This window comes from Bidens hawaiensis, unplaced genomic scaffold, assembly GCF_021521415.1.
Source record: "Bidens hawaiensis isolate Kalapana, Puna unplaced genomic scaffold, B.hawaiensis_p1.1 tig00015383_1, whole genome shotgun sequence".
In the NCBI taxonomy this organism is placed as follows: Eukaryota; Viridiplantae; Streptophyta; class Magnoliopsida; order Asterales; family Asteraceae; genus Bidens; species Bidens hawaiensis.
Window position 1 is genome coordinate 424,544 of NW_027492371.1, and position 19,142 is coordinate 443,685.

The 19,142-nt window shown below is 38.5% G+C and overlaps 1 protein-coding gene across 1 annotated transcript; it reads left to right on the top strand.

The window, feature by feature from the left end:
* The first annotated feature begins 6,027 nt into the window (after positions 1-6,027).
* LOC143549014 (uncharacterized) lies at positions 6,028-9,304 on the top strand. Its single transcript, XM_077040031.1, has 4 exons — positions 6,028-7,064; positions 7,606-7,895; positions 8,268-8,326; positions 8,432-9,304. Exons 1-4 carry the CDS (start codon positions 6,028-6,030, stop codon positions 9,302-9,304), a joined length of 2,259 nt encoding a protein of 752 aa, XP_076896146.1.
* The last annotated feature ends 9,838 nt before the right edge of the window (positions 9,305-19,142 follow it).

A 19,142-nucleotide genomic window follows, 5' to 3' on the forward strand; every position in this document is an offset into this window, starting at 1 on the left:
GTACCAGTGGCGTATCCACCATATCCATATCATCTTAACATTTGTACCATTATTCCAAAACTACTTTTAGTTCTAGATTATGACACATGATTGTACGTACCATGAATTCCATGCGAGGATTTTTATAATTATCTTCCGGACCATAATTACTTTTATCGTCGGATGGTCCACATAACTCGTCTCATAGGGTGGGTTACAAAATATTTGAAAGACCTAATATTGTGACAAAAGTTTTAATATACTTTAATTGTAAACTAGAAGATCATATTTGTATAAAATAATGCTAAAAATGAGTTGAACTCTTGAGTTGTGTTAATAAAAAATTAAAATTTCTAAAATATCTTTTGATAATAGGTCATAAATCTTGAAAGTTGAAAAGGAAAGGATTCTTTGATATTGGGATGGATTGGGATGAACGAGAATAAACGAATAAGTAAGGTATCAAAAATAGTTGTCTTGGGAAATATAAGGTTAATTTTATTGTACGAGATAAACACTTAAAATGATTATTTAAATTGAATTTGCTCCCAAACTAAAAAATCAAATCTAGGGTTGCTATAGTGTATGGCTGAAAAGACAAAATGTTTAGGTAAGGATGACGAAACCAATAAAATCTTCTTTGAGGAACTTAATTACGATTGATTTGATCGCGTTATTAAAAACACCTCGATTGGTTAAATTTATAAAAACTTGAATAATTGAGGTTAATGAGATTGCTTGACTAGGTTACTTGAACAGTTTGTAAATACAAAGTCTAGTTAGGGTAGGTTTGGTAAACTTGAGCTTGTTATTGTTGTTATAAGCATAAGTAGGGGTAAACGAACTGAAATTATCGGCAAGAAAGTAATAAACAAGATTGAATTGATGGCATTTATGTTTTGAAAATTGAGTTTATATTTTAGAGATCGCATGAGCTATCTCCTTAACTATAGATATGGCCCTAAGGTGTTTATAGAAAATAAATGGTTGATGTTGAGAAAACATTCTAAGACAAATAAATATAAGATTTAATGAGAGGATTGATATGTTTGTGTAGATTTCATGAGTTATTGAAAAAATGAGATTTAAATATGTTATGCTAGTGTTCATTCATAACTTAAGGATAAGTTAGAATTAAAATGAATTGATCAATGAGATAATTTGATAAGTGAATGAGTTTTATCAAGACATAACAAATCAAGATATTAACAACTAAGAGTTTGAAGATGATAAATTGAAATATATTTGACAGTTTTATAATATTTATGAGTTATTTAAAATATGTTTGATAATTGAATATGTGATATCATGAGTATGAAAAAATAAACCATTTTTTTTATAAACTGTGTAAATAATGATATTGAATTATTTGATAGTCTAATAATAGGATGAGATGTGTATGAGACAAACCAAAATAATATGTTAGTTGTTCCTTGATAACTTGTGAAAGTGATAAGATGAATATGAGAAAAACCAATTCAATGATAAAATGTTAATTTCCTCAATCAACTTGTGATAATTGAGTCTTGATGAGCGAATGATTGTGCTCAATCATGGAAATTAAAATGTTTTTTATTATGTGAATAGTTATGATTAATAAATCTCGATTCAATTTAACTTAAGTAAATGAGTAAATAAACTAAATTAGAAATTGTTGTTCCAAGGAAATCAAGTAAACAAACAAATAAACAATTCTTCGATGTGTTGGGTTTCCCATGAGCTCACAATTCAATTTTATTTTCCCAACTTGTTAGCATACCAAAACAAAACAAATGTGTGACTTGGGCTTCCCATGAGCTTTTCCATGGCATTTTATTGGCCCGGCTAAATAACATATCAACAATATAATTGAGTTTGTCTTCCCATGAGTGTTACATGGCATATTAACCAGCTAAATAGAGAATAAATGAATGTAAACATGAGTAGTTGAAGCATCTCGTGTATCACCACGGATGATAATGCTCCAACAAAATATCACTACTAAAACGAATTGTGCAAATGAACAATTGGCGTGTCCATGGCGTCCCATGGTTTTCCACCCGACTAGACATTTTAAAAGCAATAAAACATAATAAAAAAATGTAACTATTTAGCCGATTACGTTAAACACTTAAAGTGTCAGTTGTATGAAAATTTATTCTTTGGCGGGAATATTGTCACACTCCCTCACTTTTAGGGGGAAAGAGGTAAAAATAGGGGAGTGATTACTCACCTGAGGAGTTGAACAAAACGCAAGTGAGGATGTGAGAATGTTGAACCCTTCGGGATTTACCGTCAAGATTTACTCATTAAATGATATAATATTATGAGTTAATTATAAATTACATAACAAGTACAATGAATCTAAGATTTCAATGTGATTTACATTATGTTTGTGATTAGTATGTTATTAATTAAGCGATTGATCTCTACGGTTATTGTATTTGGAAAAACAATCCAGTTAGTTTAAATAAATATATACGTGTTGGAATATGCTATAATAATAAATGTTCAAATATGTAATTTTTATAAAATGTATATTTTGGAATCTTTAACGGTAGATTAATGGTAAAGATATAGTTAACACCTTTATTATGTTTTTGTTTAAAAATAACATACATATATATATATGCATTATAAGTACATGCATTATATATATATATATAGTGAAATGATCCAATACACTAATGCCTTAACGTACATTACGTACGCGAATCCATTTTTTCACGAATCGATCCACGAAATCACATCCAAACATCTCGGAATTGTCAATGCATATCCAATCAATCATTTGTTCACCGAAAAAAACAGTTTTGGATCGTTAATCGTTCAATTTTTCATTTTTTTACGAAGACCGTTTTTTGAGCATTTGTTGAGTGTTTGCTGAGCATTTAAGTTTTGTGAGCGTTTTAGGTTTTTGCCTTTGAGCGTCTCGCGTACCTACCGTACGTTTAGCATTAGCGTCCAGTAACTGCATCATACACACACACACACACACACACACACACACACACACACACATATATATATATATATATATATATATGTAAGGCCCCGTTCTCGGTGCCCAACTTTGACGTTATATTTACTCATAAACATAGTTCTAAATATCAGAGTTAACTAAAACTTTCGTGGAATAAATAAAACTTTAATCATTCAAAACAAAACATTAAACTTGTCTTTGAAATCATAACATAACGTGTCTTATTATAACATCATGACAAATCTTCATTGGATGCCAGTACCTTCAAATCATGTCATGTGTCTCCTTTAAGTCAGCTGTTTCAACCTATTTAACTGTGTGCATACTAGAAGTTAGATACGCTAAGTGAGTTCTAGTTAATGCAGGTAACATACAATACATTCACACACTTAATATATATGCATATCCGTAGATACATATCACTTACTTGTACGTACCCGTAGATACATATTTCTTAATTAGCCTGCTTATCTTTCATTCGTACGTACATAAGTATATACCTTCATTCTTTCTTTTAGTTTTCTTTCTTTCATACTTTTATATTTAATTCTACTTTATATATTCATACATTTTAAAGAGCATTATGCCCTACTTCCTCGAGTATTATTAGGGCTCGGTCCCTTTTCTTCCTCGGATATTATTAGGTCCGGTCCATTCTTCCTCGCGTATTATTAGGGGCCGGTCCCTTTCTTCCTCGGATGTTATTAGGGTCCGGTCCCTGCTTCCTTGAGAATTATCAGGGCTCGGTCCCTTTCTACCTGTAACATACAATTTTTTCGTTACATTTATTTTTATAAACTTTCACTCATACTCTCAATATTTCATATAACAAACATATATCATTCATGTATCATATATATATGTATATATATACACAATCTCATCTTATAACATTCATATTCCCTGACGGTACGTGCAATATCCGAAGATCGTTCACGCAATGACAAGCATTCATTCTTATCTTCAAAAATTATCACATAAATCATACATGGCATACACTTACAATTTAAGGTAAGTGTATTAACTATACACATCGAGTATGCACACAACCCCGAAAACATAACAAGGAAATTGGGCTAGAAACTCACTTGTAAATGATTCCTTTATGAATTTACGGTTGTGCCTTCTTGAGCTGTGCATGGCTAACTGTGTGTTAATCATAGTATCAATTATACCATACTTCTAACTTATTGTAACCCCTAGTTACGGGGGTCGGGGGTAACGTCCCTGGCAGCAGGATTCTAGGGGCGGAAGCCACTAGCAGGGTCCAAGGGGCTGAAAACTGAAGTTCAATTATTTAATCAAATCAAATCTTCATTTTAAAGTTACCTTTCATTATTAATTATTTACTTATCTTTAGCTCATGTATCGTATAAGTCCATGTCTATCGTTTACGTTCATATACGCTGTCTATCTTTCGTTTATTTTATGAAATAATTTAAGCTAGCGTATAAGTTGTTGGAATAATGTTAGCAAAAAATGAGTTTGCTAATTTTGGACATTAATAATTATATTTATATTTGCGTATTATAAATAATTATTTACGGGTTTGTTATCCTTTATGTGAGAGCATCATAACGAGTCAAACCATGTCCAAAACCGAGCTAAAGATGAATGAGATATCGAAGCTCAAAGATGAGTGGTTGGAAAATCAAAATCATAATAAAAAGCATTAAAGACGTTTAATGTAATTTATTATTCAACGGGAGTTATGGATTGAATTCAAAATAATAATAAAAAGCATTAAGGACGTTAATGCAATTTATTGTGTAGTTTTGAGTCTTTGATCCTAGTTCCACTATAAATACCAAGGCAAGGCTTGGGGTTTGACACACCAATTTGCAACTTGAAGAGCTTGCAAATTCTCCAACCTTTTTTCATCTTCTCCTACACAACCAAGAAGGTACGAACCGATCCAATTCGGGTGCATAGTCAACTCCGGCAGTACATACTGCTCCGGCCGTTGTACCCTGGGAAACAAAATGAGAAGAGACTCGCAATTTGTTTGAAGGGCCCAGTGTTCAACACGATCCTCGGTCACCAACTTCTACTTCTACCCAATTCTTTGTACTTTGATTTATTTCAGTTGTAATTGTACTGTAATTTAATGCTTTCTAGACAGGTGTTTTTTGTTCATTCTTTGTATTGTAATCATATTAAAAGTGTTTTATTTATTTTATACCGAACTATTCCTACAATCTTAAAACAAATTCTTTAAAACACCGTTCGGTTAAAAAACATTTTTTTTTCGGTTTTATTCAAAAGAGTACTTTGGTAAACCCAAAATCCGGTTACAATTAACTTTATTCTTTTCAAGGAAAACTCATCGCTGGTCCCTTCAAAGTTGGACTTAGAACACCTTCGTTTGAGTAATTCAAGAATTGTAATAAAAGTTTTGAGTAACTTTTAATTAAAGTGGGAGCGTCCACTATATATTTTCTGAATTATTAACGGGGCGAAGTTTATTTTTCTCAGGAAAAATGGTAACACTGTCAAGCGAAACCGTTACCGGTACCCCTTTGAACACCGTGGTGGGAGCGTCCACATTGGCTAATCACGCTGAAAAACCCGAGAAGTTCTCGGGTATGCACTTTAAACGGTGGCAACAAAAGATGTTTTTCTATTTGACCACCTTGAACCTAGCACGGTTCTTGAAAGAATCCGCTCCCCCGGCTACGAATGTCGAAGGGGAGACCGACGTTCAAGCATTGAGCGCGGTAGATGCGTGGAAGCATTCGGAATTCTTATGTCGTAACTACGTGTTTAACGGCCTTATGGATTCGTTGTATAACGTGTACGCTTCAATAAAGACCGCCAAAGAATTATGGGAGTCTTTAGAGAAGAAGTACAAAACGGAGGATGTGGGAACAAAGAAATTTGTTGTCGCTCGTTTCTTGGATTACAAAATGGTTGACTCCAAGACTGTGATAAACCAAGTCCAAGAGTTGCAATTTATACTTCACGATATCCATGCCGAGGGAATGACACTTAGTGAGACATTTTAAGTGGCAGCGGTGATTGAGAAATTACCCCCAAGTTGGATTGAGTTTAAGAATTATCTTAAACACAAACGAAAGGAGATGTCCATGGAGGATCTTATTGTTCGTCTTCGTATTAAGGAGGACAATAAGGTGGCTCAAAAAGTTACCATGGTGGATGCTTCCGCTAAGGCAAACTTAGTTGAGCATGGACAATCCTCCAAAGGGGGTAAACATGGTAAAGGTTATGGCGGTAAAGGGAAAGCAAAAATGGACCTTGGCATAAAGAAAGGGGCTATGAAAAATAAGCCTCCACCTTTCCAAGGGACATGTTACAACTGCAATGGCGTGGTGCACCGTGCCAACCAATGCAAGGAACCAAAGCGCTCGCACGCGCATATGGTAGACGAGGATGGCACTCCTCTCGTGGCGATGATAACCGAGGACGCAGCGTTCATCGAGGAAGTCAAAATTGTGGGGGGGGGGGGGGGCGCTCCCAAAGGGTGGTATGTTGACACCGGCGCAACCCGCCATGTTTGCGGCGACAAACAATTCTTTAAGAATTTTAAAGAGGCGGTGGGTGACCAAAAGCTTTATATGGGAAATAATGTGACTGCGGATATCATGGGGGAAGGTGATGTGGTCTTGAAGTGGACTTCTGGGAAGGAGCTCACACTGTCCAACACCCTCTATGTTCCCGATATTCGTAAGAATCTTGTCTCGGGATGGATGCTCAACAAGTTTGGATTTCGTTTGGTGATTGAATCGGACAAAGTTATTTTGTCTAAAAAAGGAATGTATGTTGGCAAGGGCTATGCTGACAATGCTATGTTTAAATTGAATGTAACTGTTGTTAAGAATTCAATGAATAAAACTACTACTTCTGTTTATATGCTTGAGTCTTCAAATTCCTATGTTTGGCATGGTAGACTAGGACATGTAAATTTTAATTCAATTCGTCGCTTAATCAATTTAAATAGCATTCCAAAGTTGAAAATCGATTCAAAATCCAAATGCGAAACATGTGTTGAATCCAAAATAACGAAAAAGCCTTTCAAATCGGTAGAACGAATAACCGAACCCCTTGATTTAATTCACACCGATGTGTATGATTTAAAAGCCACTCCCACAAGAGGTGGGAACAAGTACTTTATCACGTTTATTGATGATTCTACTCGATATTGTCATGTATACTTACTTAAAAGTAAGGATGAAGCAATAGACAAGTTCACCTTGTATAAAAAATGAAGTTGAGAATCAACTTAGAAGGAGAATAAAAGTTGTGCGTAGTGATAGGGGCGGTGAATATGTTTCACCTTTCGCGGAATTATGTGCGCAAAGTGGCATAATACATGAGCGAACGCCACCATATTCTCCACAATCAAATGGCGTTGCTGAACGTAAGAATCACACTTTGAAAGAGATGATGAACGCCATGTTGATTAGCTCGGGAATGAGATATGACCTGTGGGTGGAGGCTATTCTCTCGGCCAACTATGTCTTGAATATGATACCCCGCAAGAAAATAAGCGAGACTCTGTATGAGTTATGTATGGGTAAGAAACCATCATATAAATACTTGAAAGTGTGGGGGTGCCTAGCCAAGGTGACAGTCCCATCACCAAAGGCATTGACAATAGGACCCAAAACTGTGGATTGAATATTCATTGGATATGCACACCATAGTAATGTGCATCGGTTTATTGTACATGAGTCCAAGAATCCCAATGTACATGAAGGCACTATCGTGGAATGGAGGACCGCTGACTTCTTTGAAAGTGTGTTTCCTTGTTTAAGACAAACACACCCAACTTCATTAAAATCGGTTGATGAAGCAAGTACATCAAGAGCGTTTGATGATATGGTTCATGATAGACATGAAAAACCCGAGGAAAACGAGGGTGAGCTTAGACGAAGTAAACGACCAAGGATTGAAAAGTCTTTTGGTTCGGATTTCATGAGCTATATGGTGGAGGGTGAGCCCAATACCTACCGCGAGGCGGTAACATCCTCGGAAGCACCTCAATGGAAAGAAGCAATTAAGAACGAGATAGATTCTATATTGCAAAATCATACTTGGGAGTTAGTAGATCTTCCACCAGGTTGTAAACCACTTGGATATCGTTGGATATTCAAAAGGAAGATGAAAACTGATGGAAGTATTGATAAGTACAAGGCAAGATTAGTAATCAAAGGGTATAGACAAAAGGAGGTTCTAGATTACTTTGACACTTACTCGCCTGTCACGCGAATAACTTCCATAAGATTGGTTCTTGCTATCGCGACTTTACGCAATTTGGAAGTTCACCAAATGGATGTAAAAACCTCATTTCTAAATGGTGATTTAGATGAAGAGATTTACATGGAGCAGCCCGAGGGTTTCTCTTCCCCAGGAAAAGAGGGCAAGGTATGTAAACTTGTCAAGTCCTTATATGGTTTGAAGAAAGCTCCAAAACAATGGCACTTAAAGTTTGATCATGTCATGCTTGACAATGGTTTCAAAATAAATGAGTGTGACAAATGTGTCTATGTAAAAGAGACACCGGGAGGATATGTGATATTATGTCTTTATGTAGACGATATGCTTATCATTGGGAGTAATGATAACATGATCAGATCAACAAAAGACATGTTGAAAGCGAGGTTTGACATGAACTTGGGTCTCGCGGATGTGATTCTTGGGGTACAAATCACTAGAACCCAAAACGGTCTTGTTTTGAGTCAATCTCACTACGTGGACAAGATTCTTGAGAAATTCAATAAGGATGACCCGCGTGTTGCGTCAACACCAATTGATACGACCCACCATCTATTTAAAAATAGAGGCGAGGGGGTTTCTCAACGTGAGTACTCAAGAATAATTGGTAGTCTAATGTATCTTATGACATGTACTAGACCCGATCTAGCTTATGCCGTGAGTCGGCTAAGTAAATACACTAGTAATCCAAGCGAGGAACATTGGAAAAGTATCACGCGGTTGCTAAGATACTTGAGATACACGAGAGACTATGGAATCCATTATAACCGTGATCCGGCTGTAATCGAAGGATACAGTGATTCGAATTGGATTTCGGATATAAAAGATTCCAAATCAACAAGTGGGTACGTGTTCACACTTGGTGGTGCGGCTATTTCTTGGAAGTCATCTAAGCAAACTGTAATAGCTAGATCCACGATGGAATCGGAGTTTATCGCCTTAGATAAGTGTGGCGAAGAGGGGGAATGGCTTCGTCAATTTATGGAATATATTCCAATATGGCCACAGCCTTTGTCGGCTATTTGCATACATTGTGACAGTCAATCAGCAATTGGTAGAGCCCATAGCGTAATGTACAATGTCAAATCAAGGCATATTCCTACTCTCAACGGGTGTTATCACAATTGACTATGTGAAGTCAAAAGATAACATTGCGGACCCGTTAACCAAAGGCTTAAGCAAAGAGTTAGTTTATAAGTCATCAAGAGGAATGGGACTGAAGCCCATGGAAAAAGGGGACATGAGGGAAACCTAACTTAGTTGACTGGAGATCCCAATATCTAAGTTCAATAGGAAAACTTAATCATGAAACCAAGGGTAGTCACTGTGAGGGAGTACCCCAAACCTAACTTAAAGGGCGTTGCGCATGCGTGCGTCCTAGTCCATTCTAATCAGTGACATGAAACGAGGATAAGCATAACAAAGGTTAATGACTTGTCGAAATAAAGAATAACATATGGCTTTAAAAGATCCGAGCGGGAATCACCTACGTGAGAGAGAAGTAGGGTCGCTTCGAATGGATTTTGGGGCAAAAATCCTAGAGCTCTCGCGGAACCAGGCTAGTGTTCCAGGACCATAATAGGACACAACAGTGAGGGGTTGACTAAACCAGGGCCAATGTTGTGTGAAGTGGATTGTCGTCTACACTATCGGGGGTATGTTCAAAGACATCGTGTCTACACACCGCCAGGAGGCTAAGTATACTTCACAAAGGAGGGTTCAAAGGGTAACACCTACCTTTCCTGCAACATTCAACCATTGAATTGCATCGTTTGAAACTTGCATGAGCGGATCGATTTCCATTCATGTGGGGGATTATTGGAAAAATGTTAGCAAAAAATGAGTTTGCTAATTTTGGACATTAATAATTATATTTATATTTGCATATTATAAATAATTATTTACGGGTTTGTTATCCTTTATGTGAGAGCATCATAACGAGTCAAACCATGTCCAAAACCGAGCTAAAGATGAATGAGATATCGAAGCTCAAAGATGAGTGGTTGGAAAATCAAAATCATAATAAAAAGCATTAAAGACGTTTAATGTAATTTATTATTCAACGGGAGTTATGGATTGAATTCAAAATCATAATAAAAAGCATTAAAGACGTTTAATGCAATTTATTGTGTAGTTTTGAGTCTTTGATCCTAGCTCCACTATAAATACCAAGGCAAGGCTTGGGGTTTGACACACCAATTTGCAACTTGAAGAGCTTGCAAATTCTCCAACCTTTTTACATCTTCTCCTACACAACCAAGAAGGTACAAACCGATCCAATTCGGGTGCATAGTCAACTCCGGCAGTACATAATGCTCCGGCCGTTGTACCCTGGGAAACAAAACGAGAAGAGACTCGCAATTTGTTTTAAGGGCCTCGTGTTCAACACGATCCTCGGTCACCAACTTCTACTTCTACCCAATTCTTTGTACTTTGATTTATTTCAGTTGTAATTGTACTGTAATTTAATGCTTTCTAGATAGGTGTTTTTTGTTCATTCTTTGTATTGTAATCGTATTAAAAGTGTTTTATTTATTTTATACCGAACGTTTCCTACATAAGTTATGTTAGGCGTATAAGTTTAATCTGCTGTATAAGTAATTTTGGCGTGTAAGTTCTTCCTTCCAGCGCATAAGTACATCTGGCGTATAAGTCCTTATTGGCGTGTAAGTTCTTTAGCGTATAAGTCATACATACATGTCCATATACATACACGTTACATGCCTTCTTATACGATGCATGCATACATACAAGCAGGTTACACTTATACGTTCTCATACATACTCGTTGATCACACTTATACGTTACTCATACATACACGGCGTAAATGCTTATACGCTACTTATACTTATATGGTCGTGTCATACATATATGCTACTTGGACTTATACGCCGCAACTTATACGGCATGTATACTTATGCGGCGTATAAGTGCAGGTCAGCCCTTTTTCACGCGTTTTTAAGGTTTTTCTTTGATTCCGGCACCATTAGCCGTTGTTAACCACCATGGTTGGTTGGGGTTTAATCGTTTATGGTCTGGGTAGCTTCAGGGTGTCCAGATCTGAGCTTTGGTGGCCTTTAAGCTCTTTTTGGTTGATTAAACATTTGGATAAAGCTAGATCTAGATCCAAACGGCTCATACGGCATCACGGGGCTGCTGTGTCGGGTTCTAATATTGTGGGTCAGCGGAGATAAATGATTTCTTACCTTCGGTTGGTCTCGGATCGTTGAATATCATAGAGGAGAGAATGTTTGGCTTAAGTGTGTGTTTTTGATTGTGTAGGCTAAGGTGTAGAATGGATGGAAATGGAAAGGATTATGGTTTAAGGGGTATTTATACTCCATTAAGCCCATGGACCTTAGGCATATCTTTCCTTTTTAGTCCATAATCCATTTCATTTAATTAGCCTACCATGTTCTATCTTTATTATAATTTATTATTATTCTAGTAACTAAATTTAGTTTTTCCAACGCAAATAATATATTTTATTATTATTCTAGAAATTTCAGGATGTTATAAGTGTACCCTCCTTAAAAGAGGTTTCGTCCACGAAACCTAACTCTTAACTAAACAAGTCTGGGTAAAACTTGCGCATCTCTTCCTCAACTTCCCAAGTAGCATCCGATCCTTTCCGATGCATCCATATCACCTTTACTAAAGGAATAACTTTTTGACGAAGTTGCTTCTCCTTACGGTCCACTATCTCAATAGTCTATTCGATGTAGTTCAACTGTTCATCTACCTTGATGTCCACTAATTGCACGTGGGACGTGTCATCAGCTAGACATTTCCTTAAGTGAGAAACATGAAAATTTGAGTGAATTACTTCAAACTCTTCAGGCAATTCCAGTCTGTAAGCTAATTCACCAACACGATCGACAATCTTAAATGGTCTAATGTACCTTGGACTCAACTTTCCTCTTTTTCTAAAATGAATAATTCCCTTCAAGGGCGAGACATTGAGCATCACATTGTCACCAACGCTAAACTCGATTGGTCATCGCCGCTTATCCGCATATAACTTCTGACGGTCTTGAGAAACTTTAATCCTTCCCTTGATCTGATCGAACTTTGAAGAGGTTTCTTGCACAACTTCTAGACATCCAATCTCCTTCTGGCTGATCTCTCCCAACATACTGGGTTTCTACAATGTCTACCATACAACATTTCAAACGGTGGCATACCAATGCTGGAATGGTAGCTGTTGTTATCAGAAAACTCTGCCATATGCAGATGATCATCCCAACTTCCTCCAAAATCCAAAACATAAGCTTGTAGCATATCCTCAAGGATTTGGATAGTCCATTCATATTGCCCATATATTTGAGGATGATACATCGTACTGATGTTTAACCTTATTCACATAGCTTCATGGAACTTCTTCCAAAATCTCGAGGTGAAGCGCGCATCTCTATCAGACAAGATTGACGACGGAGTTCCATGTTTAGCCATAACCTCTTTGATGAATACATTTGCTAAAGTTTCTGATGACATGGCGTCTCGTATAGGCAGAAAGTGAGCACTTTTCGTCAAACGGTCCACAATCACCTAGATGGTATCATGATGTTTAGCTGTACGGGGTAGCTTAGTTATGAAATTCATGGTGATGTGTTCCCATTTCCATTCTGGCATCTCTAGTGGCTGCATCTTCCCATAGGGTTTCTGGTGCTCTGCTTTGACGTTTAAGCAACTTAAGCACATACTGACATAATCTACTACGTCATTCTTAATACTTGGCCACCAGTAGTCTCTCTTAAGATCTTGATACGTCTTGGTGGATCCCGGATGAATCGAGTATCTTGACTTGTGAGCTTCATCTAAGATTCGACCTCCAAGATTTCCATGGCGTGGAATCCACATACTGTCAAACCTTGTCTTCACACCATGAGTGTTGTCCATCAGTTCGTCTTGCGGTTCAAAGATTCTCTCTTTCTTCCTTAGCCCTTCGTCCGTAAGCACCTCAGACTGCACCTTGAAGATCTCTTCAAAGAGATCTGAGTTAATGATCAACTTGTACGACTTCACCGTTGCAATGACTTCTTCATTCTTCCGGCTTAACACGTCGGCAACCACATTAGGCTTACCCGGATAGTATTTGATATCACAGTCATAGTCCTTAATCAACTCTAACCATCTTCTCCGCCTCATGTTCAACTCCTTATGCTCGAAGAAGTACTTTAAAATCCTATGATCTGTATAAATAGTACACTTAGTACCATACATATAACGTCTCCATATCTTGAGAGCTTTCACTACTGCTGCTAGCTCCAAATCATGTGTTGGGTAGGTACTCTCGTGAACCTTCAACTGTCTAGATGCATAAGCTATAACCTTTTCTCGTTGCATTAACACGCAACCTAACCCACGATGCAAGGCATCAGTACAAACAACCAAATCCTCATTACCCTTTGGTAGATTAAGGATTGGAGCTTGCGTAAGTCTTTTCTTTAGTTCTTCAAAAGCTTCCTGTTGAAACTTACCTCAATTGAATACCGCAGTCTTCCGAATCATTCCGATCAACGGTACGGCTATCTTGGAAAAGCCTTCGATGAATCTCCTATATTAGCCAGCCAACCCTAAGAATCTGTGTATATCAGTCGGATTCTGTGGAGTCTTTCAATTCGTTATCTCCTCATTCTTAGTTGGGTCCACGGTAATCCCTTCTGGAATTATTACGTGATCTAGAAACTGCACTTCACATAACTAGAAGGTGCACTTCGAAAATTTAGCGTACAAATTTTCCTTCTTCAGAATCTCTAACACTTCTCGTAGATGCTCCACGTGGTCAGACTCGCTTTTTGAATAAGTAAATATATCATCATTGAACACGATAACTGGTTTGTCTAACATTGGATGACATACCCTATTCATCATGTCCATAAATGCTGCTGGAGCATTCGTTAGACCGAACGACATCACGAGGAACTCATAGTGTCCATATCGCGTCTGAAACGTTGTCTTAGGGATGTTTGCCTCTCTCACTTTCAGCTGATGGTAGCCTGATCTAAGATCTACTCGTGAGAACCAACTCGAACCTTGTAGTTGGTCAAACAAATCATCATTCCGTGGCAATGGATATCTGTTCTTCACCGTAAGCTTATTCAACTCGCGATAGTCTATACATATTCTCATACCCCCATCCTTCTTCTTCACAAACAACAGCGATCCTCCTTACGAGGAAACACTCGGTCTTATAAAACCTTTATCGAGGAGTTCTTGCAGTTAGGATATCAACTCTTTTATCTCGGACGGCGCCAAGCGATAAGGTGCTTTGGAGACGGGTTGTGCTCCTGGGATTAAGTCTATCTGAAATTCTACCTCTCGCTGCGGTGGCAACCCCGGAAGATCCTTAGGGAACACTTCTAGTTAGTCGCGTACAACAGGAACATCTTTCCTTCTTTCGTCTTGGCCATAGTTTTGATAATATACGCCAGGTTGGCACTGCACCCTCTCCTTAACAATCCATCAGCTTTTACCATCGAAATGACATTAAGCCCTGAACTTTCTTTATCACCATAAACCATCACTGTACTACCATCCAAGAATTTTTACCTTATTATCCAACTCTTACACACTATCTGAGTTTCGAACTTGGATAGCCAGACCATTCCCAAAACTACATCGAACCCTCCTAAAGTCATAACATATAGGATAACAGGGAATTCACATCTTTCTAACTCTATCTTACAATCCTTCACCATTCTCATAATATTAACCGAAGTTTAACTAGCAGATTCTACAATAAGAATTTAAGGCACACGGCAACATTTCATTTTGGCTAGCTTACTAAATGCCGTAGCTACAAAACTCCTATTCGCACCTGAATCAAAAAACACAGAAGCGGAAACTCCGTTTACTAGAAACGTGCCTGTCACAATATTAGGGATTTGTTTCGCCTGCTCCTGACTCAGCATGAAGGCCCTGGTCCTTCGCCTAGCTTGGTCAGCATCCCTCTTCCACTTCCTCGAGCTTCACCCTCAGTGCACTCCCTTGCTACGTGGCCCGGCTTACCACACTTATGACATGCGGGTTTTGCGTCACATTCATTGGCATAGTGCCCCACCTTTCCACACTTTTAGCAAGCATTCGAACCAAGCTTGCACTCCCCACCATGAATCTTGCCACACTTGTAGCAAACGTCAGTGCCCTTACTCCATCTACCCTTACCACCATGCAACTTGCCACAAGTCTTACTAGACTTTTTCTCCCACACCTTCTGCTTATTATCTCTGGGGTTCCACAATTGAGTACCGGGTCGCTTGGCAGGAGCAACCCATCTCTTCTCCTTTTTATCCTCTACCACCACCTCATCCACAACTAGATCATCGTAAACCATCTCTACGAGTTCAACAGCATAGTCGAAGGTAGAAGGTTTACTTGTCTTGACCAAAGTGCGGACGTTCTGGGGTAAACCTCTTATGTAACACTTGATCCTTTTGGCTTCAGTATTCACCATGTCAGGCACCAACCTAGACATGCAGTTGAATTCAGTAGTGTACTCGCGTGTGTCATCTTTCCCGCCTTCATATTCAGAAATTTCATCTCAACCCTCTCAACTTCAGCATCAACACAGAAACGCTTCCTCACCAACTCCTTTAGATCATCCCATCTCATAGCCTTAATCTCTTCTTGACTCTTCCTCTGCTCCACGGTCTCCCGCCAATACATAGCCTCATCACCAAACGACTGAGTGGCATAACCCACTGCTTGGTCGGGACGACATTCGCTAATTCGGATAATCTTATCCATGGCAACTATCCACTGAAGAGTAACAATTGCATTGCCTAAACCAGTCATCTTCGGTGGGCCGCGACCTTGGAATGACTTATAGTTACACCCACCACGTCCTCGCTTCCTCTCATCAACCTTCACATATCAGACTTCACTCGAATCGGCTTCCTCTTCATCAGCTTTTTTTCCATCATCCCCTGCTCTCTCAGTGGTTCTCGCATGGCTTGCATCAGACTTGCCAGGATGTAATTCCTTCATTGCAGCAACTACAGCCTAGGCAATGGTAGCTTGAACGGCGGGGTCAAGTTGATACCCTTCATTGTTACTTGGGTTTTGTCCAGCTGCACTTCCTTCTTCTCTTGTGTTAGTAACTGAATCTACCGAAGGTTCTCGAACTGTACGTAGCCTACCGCGACGTTTAGTACGGCCTCCTCGGCCAACATCTTCTCTTGCTCCAGCCATTCGTATTCTATAAGGAAACACAAATGTCATCACTCAAGGAACTATTCAGTACAAGGATAGTAAGGCGTTTAACAGGTAATAACAATGGCCAGCTGTGATTAGCTTATCACGTTACTTTCCGTGTCCTATACAGTTCCCCTTTGTCAGTCTATTTGTGCTGGTTCTACTTCTAAACAGTTAGGCAATCAAATAGTTCATTTAATCATACACTTTTATCCCTAGCAATTAAGCTAGCTTTCTTACGCATTCTTACGTTATTCATGAAATTAATCATATACTTTACCTTTACTTAGCTTGCTTGAGTGACGCATGGCTTTCTTGAACTGACATATTCTTTCTTTTCTTAATTACGTCTCATTCTCTGTTCGAGTTTAAGCTTATAGGATGCTTAATTCTCTCGAACTTATGCTCTGATACCAACTTGTAATGCCTCGTTCTCGGTGCCCTACTTTGACGTTGGATTTACTCATAAACACAGTTCTAAATATCAGAGTTAATTAAAACTTTCGCGGAATAAGCAAAACTTAAATCATTCAATACAAAACATTAATCTTGTCTTTGAAAACATAAAGCCCCACCCATGGGCATTATGCGCCACGTGGTGCCCAGTCAGAGTTATGGTTTTTTACAAAAACAGGGTGTAGTCATAAAGCCCCACCCTTAGGCGTTATGCGCGATGTGGCGCCCAGTCACTTTTACACTTTTTTGTTTTGTTTTTATTTTTTATTAAGAATAATCAAATAACAATAATAGTTTATTAAATAAATATTACACAAAAAAACTACTTGTCGCTGTCTTCATCGTCTTCACCCTCGTCGTCTTCATCGTCTCCGCCCCCATCGTCGTCGTCGTCGTCTTCATCATTGTCTTTATTGTTGCCCTCGTTTTGATTCTCGCTTTTCCCAGGCAAAGGCCGATTCTTCCAAAGATATTGGACCAAATCCTCCTTTAGTGCGTTATGTATTCTCTTGACCACACGAAATCCGAGTTTTCGAGTTTTTGCTCCATACTTGCTGGAGTTCGTGGTGGATCCGAGTCCGGTATGAAAGTTGGACATATTGCTCTTCCCTCGTCCTCGATGATCATGTTATGCATTATGATACAGGCATACATAACACATTTCATTTTTTCTAAAGACCATAGACGGTAAGGATTTTTAACAAAATTCCATCGTTGTTGAAGAACACCAAAACACCTCTCGATATACTTTCTCACAGACTCTTGCACTTTCTTAAAATACTATCTTTTTTCATCCAACGGGTCTCTGAATGTTTTCACGGCTATCACATACTCTGGATATATTCCATCACCCAGATAGTACTCATGATGGTAGAAGTTATCTTTAGCCCAAAACGAAGCGACGGGAACAGTCCCAGATATGTAACTCTCCATCACAGGCGACTGTTTTAAGACGTTATGTCATTGTTGGAACCGCGAACACCAAAGAATGCCGACCAAATCCAAAGGTTGTATGAAGCAATCGCCTTGAAGGCTGACCATTGGTCCCTTTTGGTCACCTCGTGTGTATTGACCTCGCCATGCAGTTGGACAATTAGCCCATTCCCAATGCATGCAATCTACACTCCCTATCATGTCGGGTAAACCGTGCACCCTTGTATGTGCCTCGTAAAGACGTTATAATTTTTGTTCCAGTTGGGCTCTCTCAGATAATGTGGTCCATATAGTTTCAGTATTCCTATATTTTACACAACTTTTATAAAATAATTGATTAAAGTATACAAGTGATAGAATGATTTAAAAAAATGAAACGTACCGTAACAAAAATACTCCAAGGTGTCCCGAGTTGTTTTATCGGCCATCTTAAAATACTCGTCGTTGATACCGACCGTGTTTCCGTAGGCGAACACGCGTATGGCTGACGTAACCTTCTGAATAACCGTGAATCCTAGCGTCCTTCGACCGTCCGGCTTTTGCTTAAAGTAATCAAGCTCACGCTCCAAATCATTGGTGATGCGCATAAATAAATTTTTAGATATTCTAAAGCGACGACTAAAGGTTTTCGGGTTCTTGTATCTCGGCAAGTTGTCGAAGTAATCCGCCATCAACTAGTTGTTGGCTTCGGTACGATCTCGTTCGATATATGCTCTTTTTGAAATGGGGAGTGGAGGAGAGCTAACAGAACTCATATAAGTTTTCGCGAGCACAATCGCACTCATAACCGCTCTTCCTCCACGTCGTCTTCGGCTTGTCGGTCGGGCCTGAAAAACTAATTATATATAGAATTGGAAGAATCCATTTATAGAGAACTTGGTGTGAAGAAAATACAGAGTAGAAAGAAAGATTTATAAATTTGGTGAGTTTGGATTGGAGATGAAGTTGGTTAATGTATAGAAAATAAGTTTTTTTTTGAACGATCATTGACCGTTGGGAGAAAGAGTTTGAATTTTTTTTATTTTTTTACTGTTATGTTTAAAACGCAAGAACAAAAGAAATAACTCAAAACGCCGGGGGGGGGGTGTGCCCCCGGCGTTATACCCCAAAATGACGCAATAAAGCCTCGAGTACGCTTAGTCTTACACATTCTTAGTCTTATTCATGAAATTAATCATATACTTTACATTTACTTAGCTTGCTTGAGTGACACATGACTTTCTTGAACTGGCATCCTCTTTATTTTCTTACTTACGTCCAAATCTATGTTCGAGTTTAAGCATATAGGATGCTTAATTCTCTCGAACTATGCTCTGATACCAACTTGTAATGCCTTGTTCCCGGTGCCCTACTTTGACGTTGGATTTACTCATAAACACAG

What these genes read in the sequence shown, in the direction of transcription:
- LOC143549014 (XM_077040031.1), top strand. Translation starts at nt 6,028, where the DNA reads ATGGAGGATCTTATTGTTCGTCTTCGTATTAAGGAGGACAATAAGGTG. An exon ending in CCCACAAGAGGTGGGAACAA is followed by an intron (nt 7,065 to 7,605) that starts GTACTTTATCAC and finishes TGCACACCATAG; the next exon opens with TAATGTGCATCGGTTTATTG. An exon ending in CCCCAGGAAAAGAGGGCAAG is followed by an intron (nt 8,327 to 8,431) that starts GTATGTAAACTT and finishes AAAATAAATGAG; the next exon opens with TGTGACAAATGTGTCTATGT.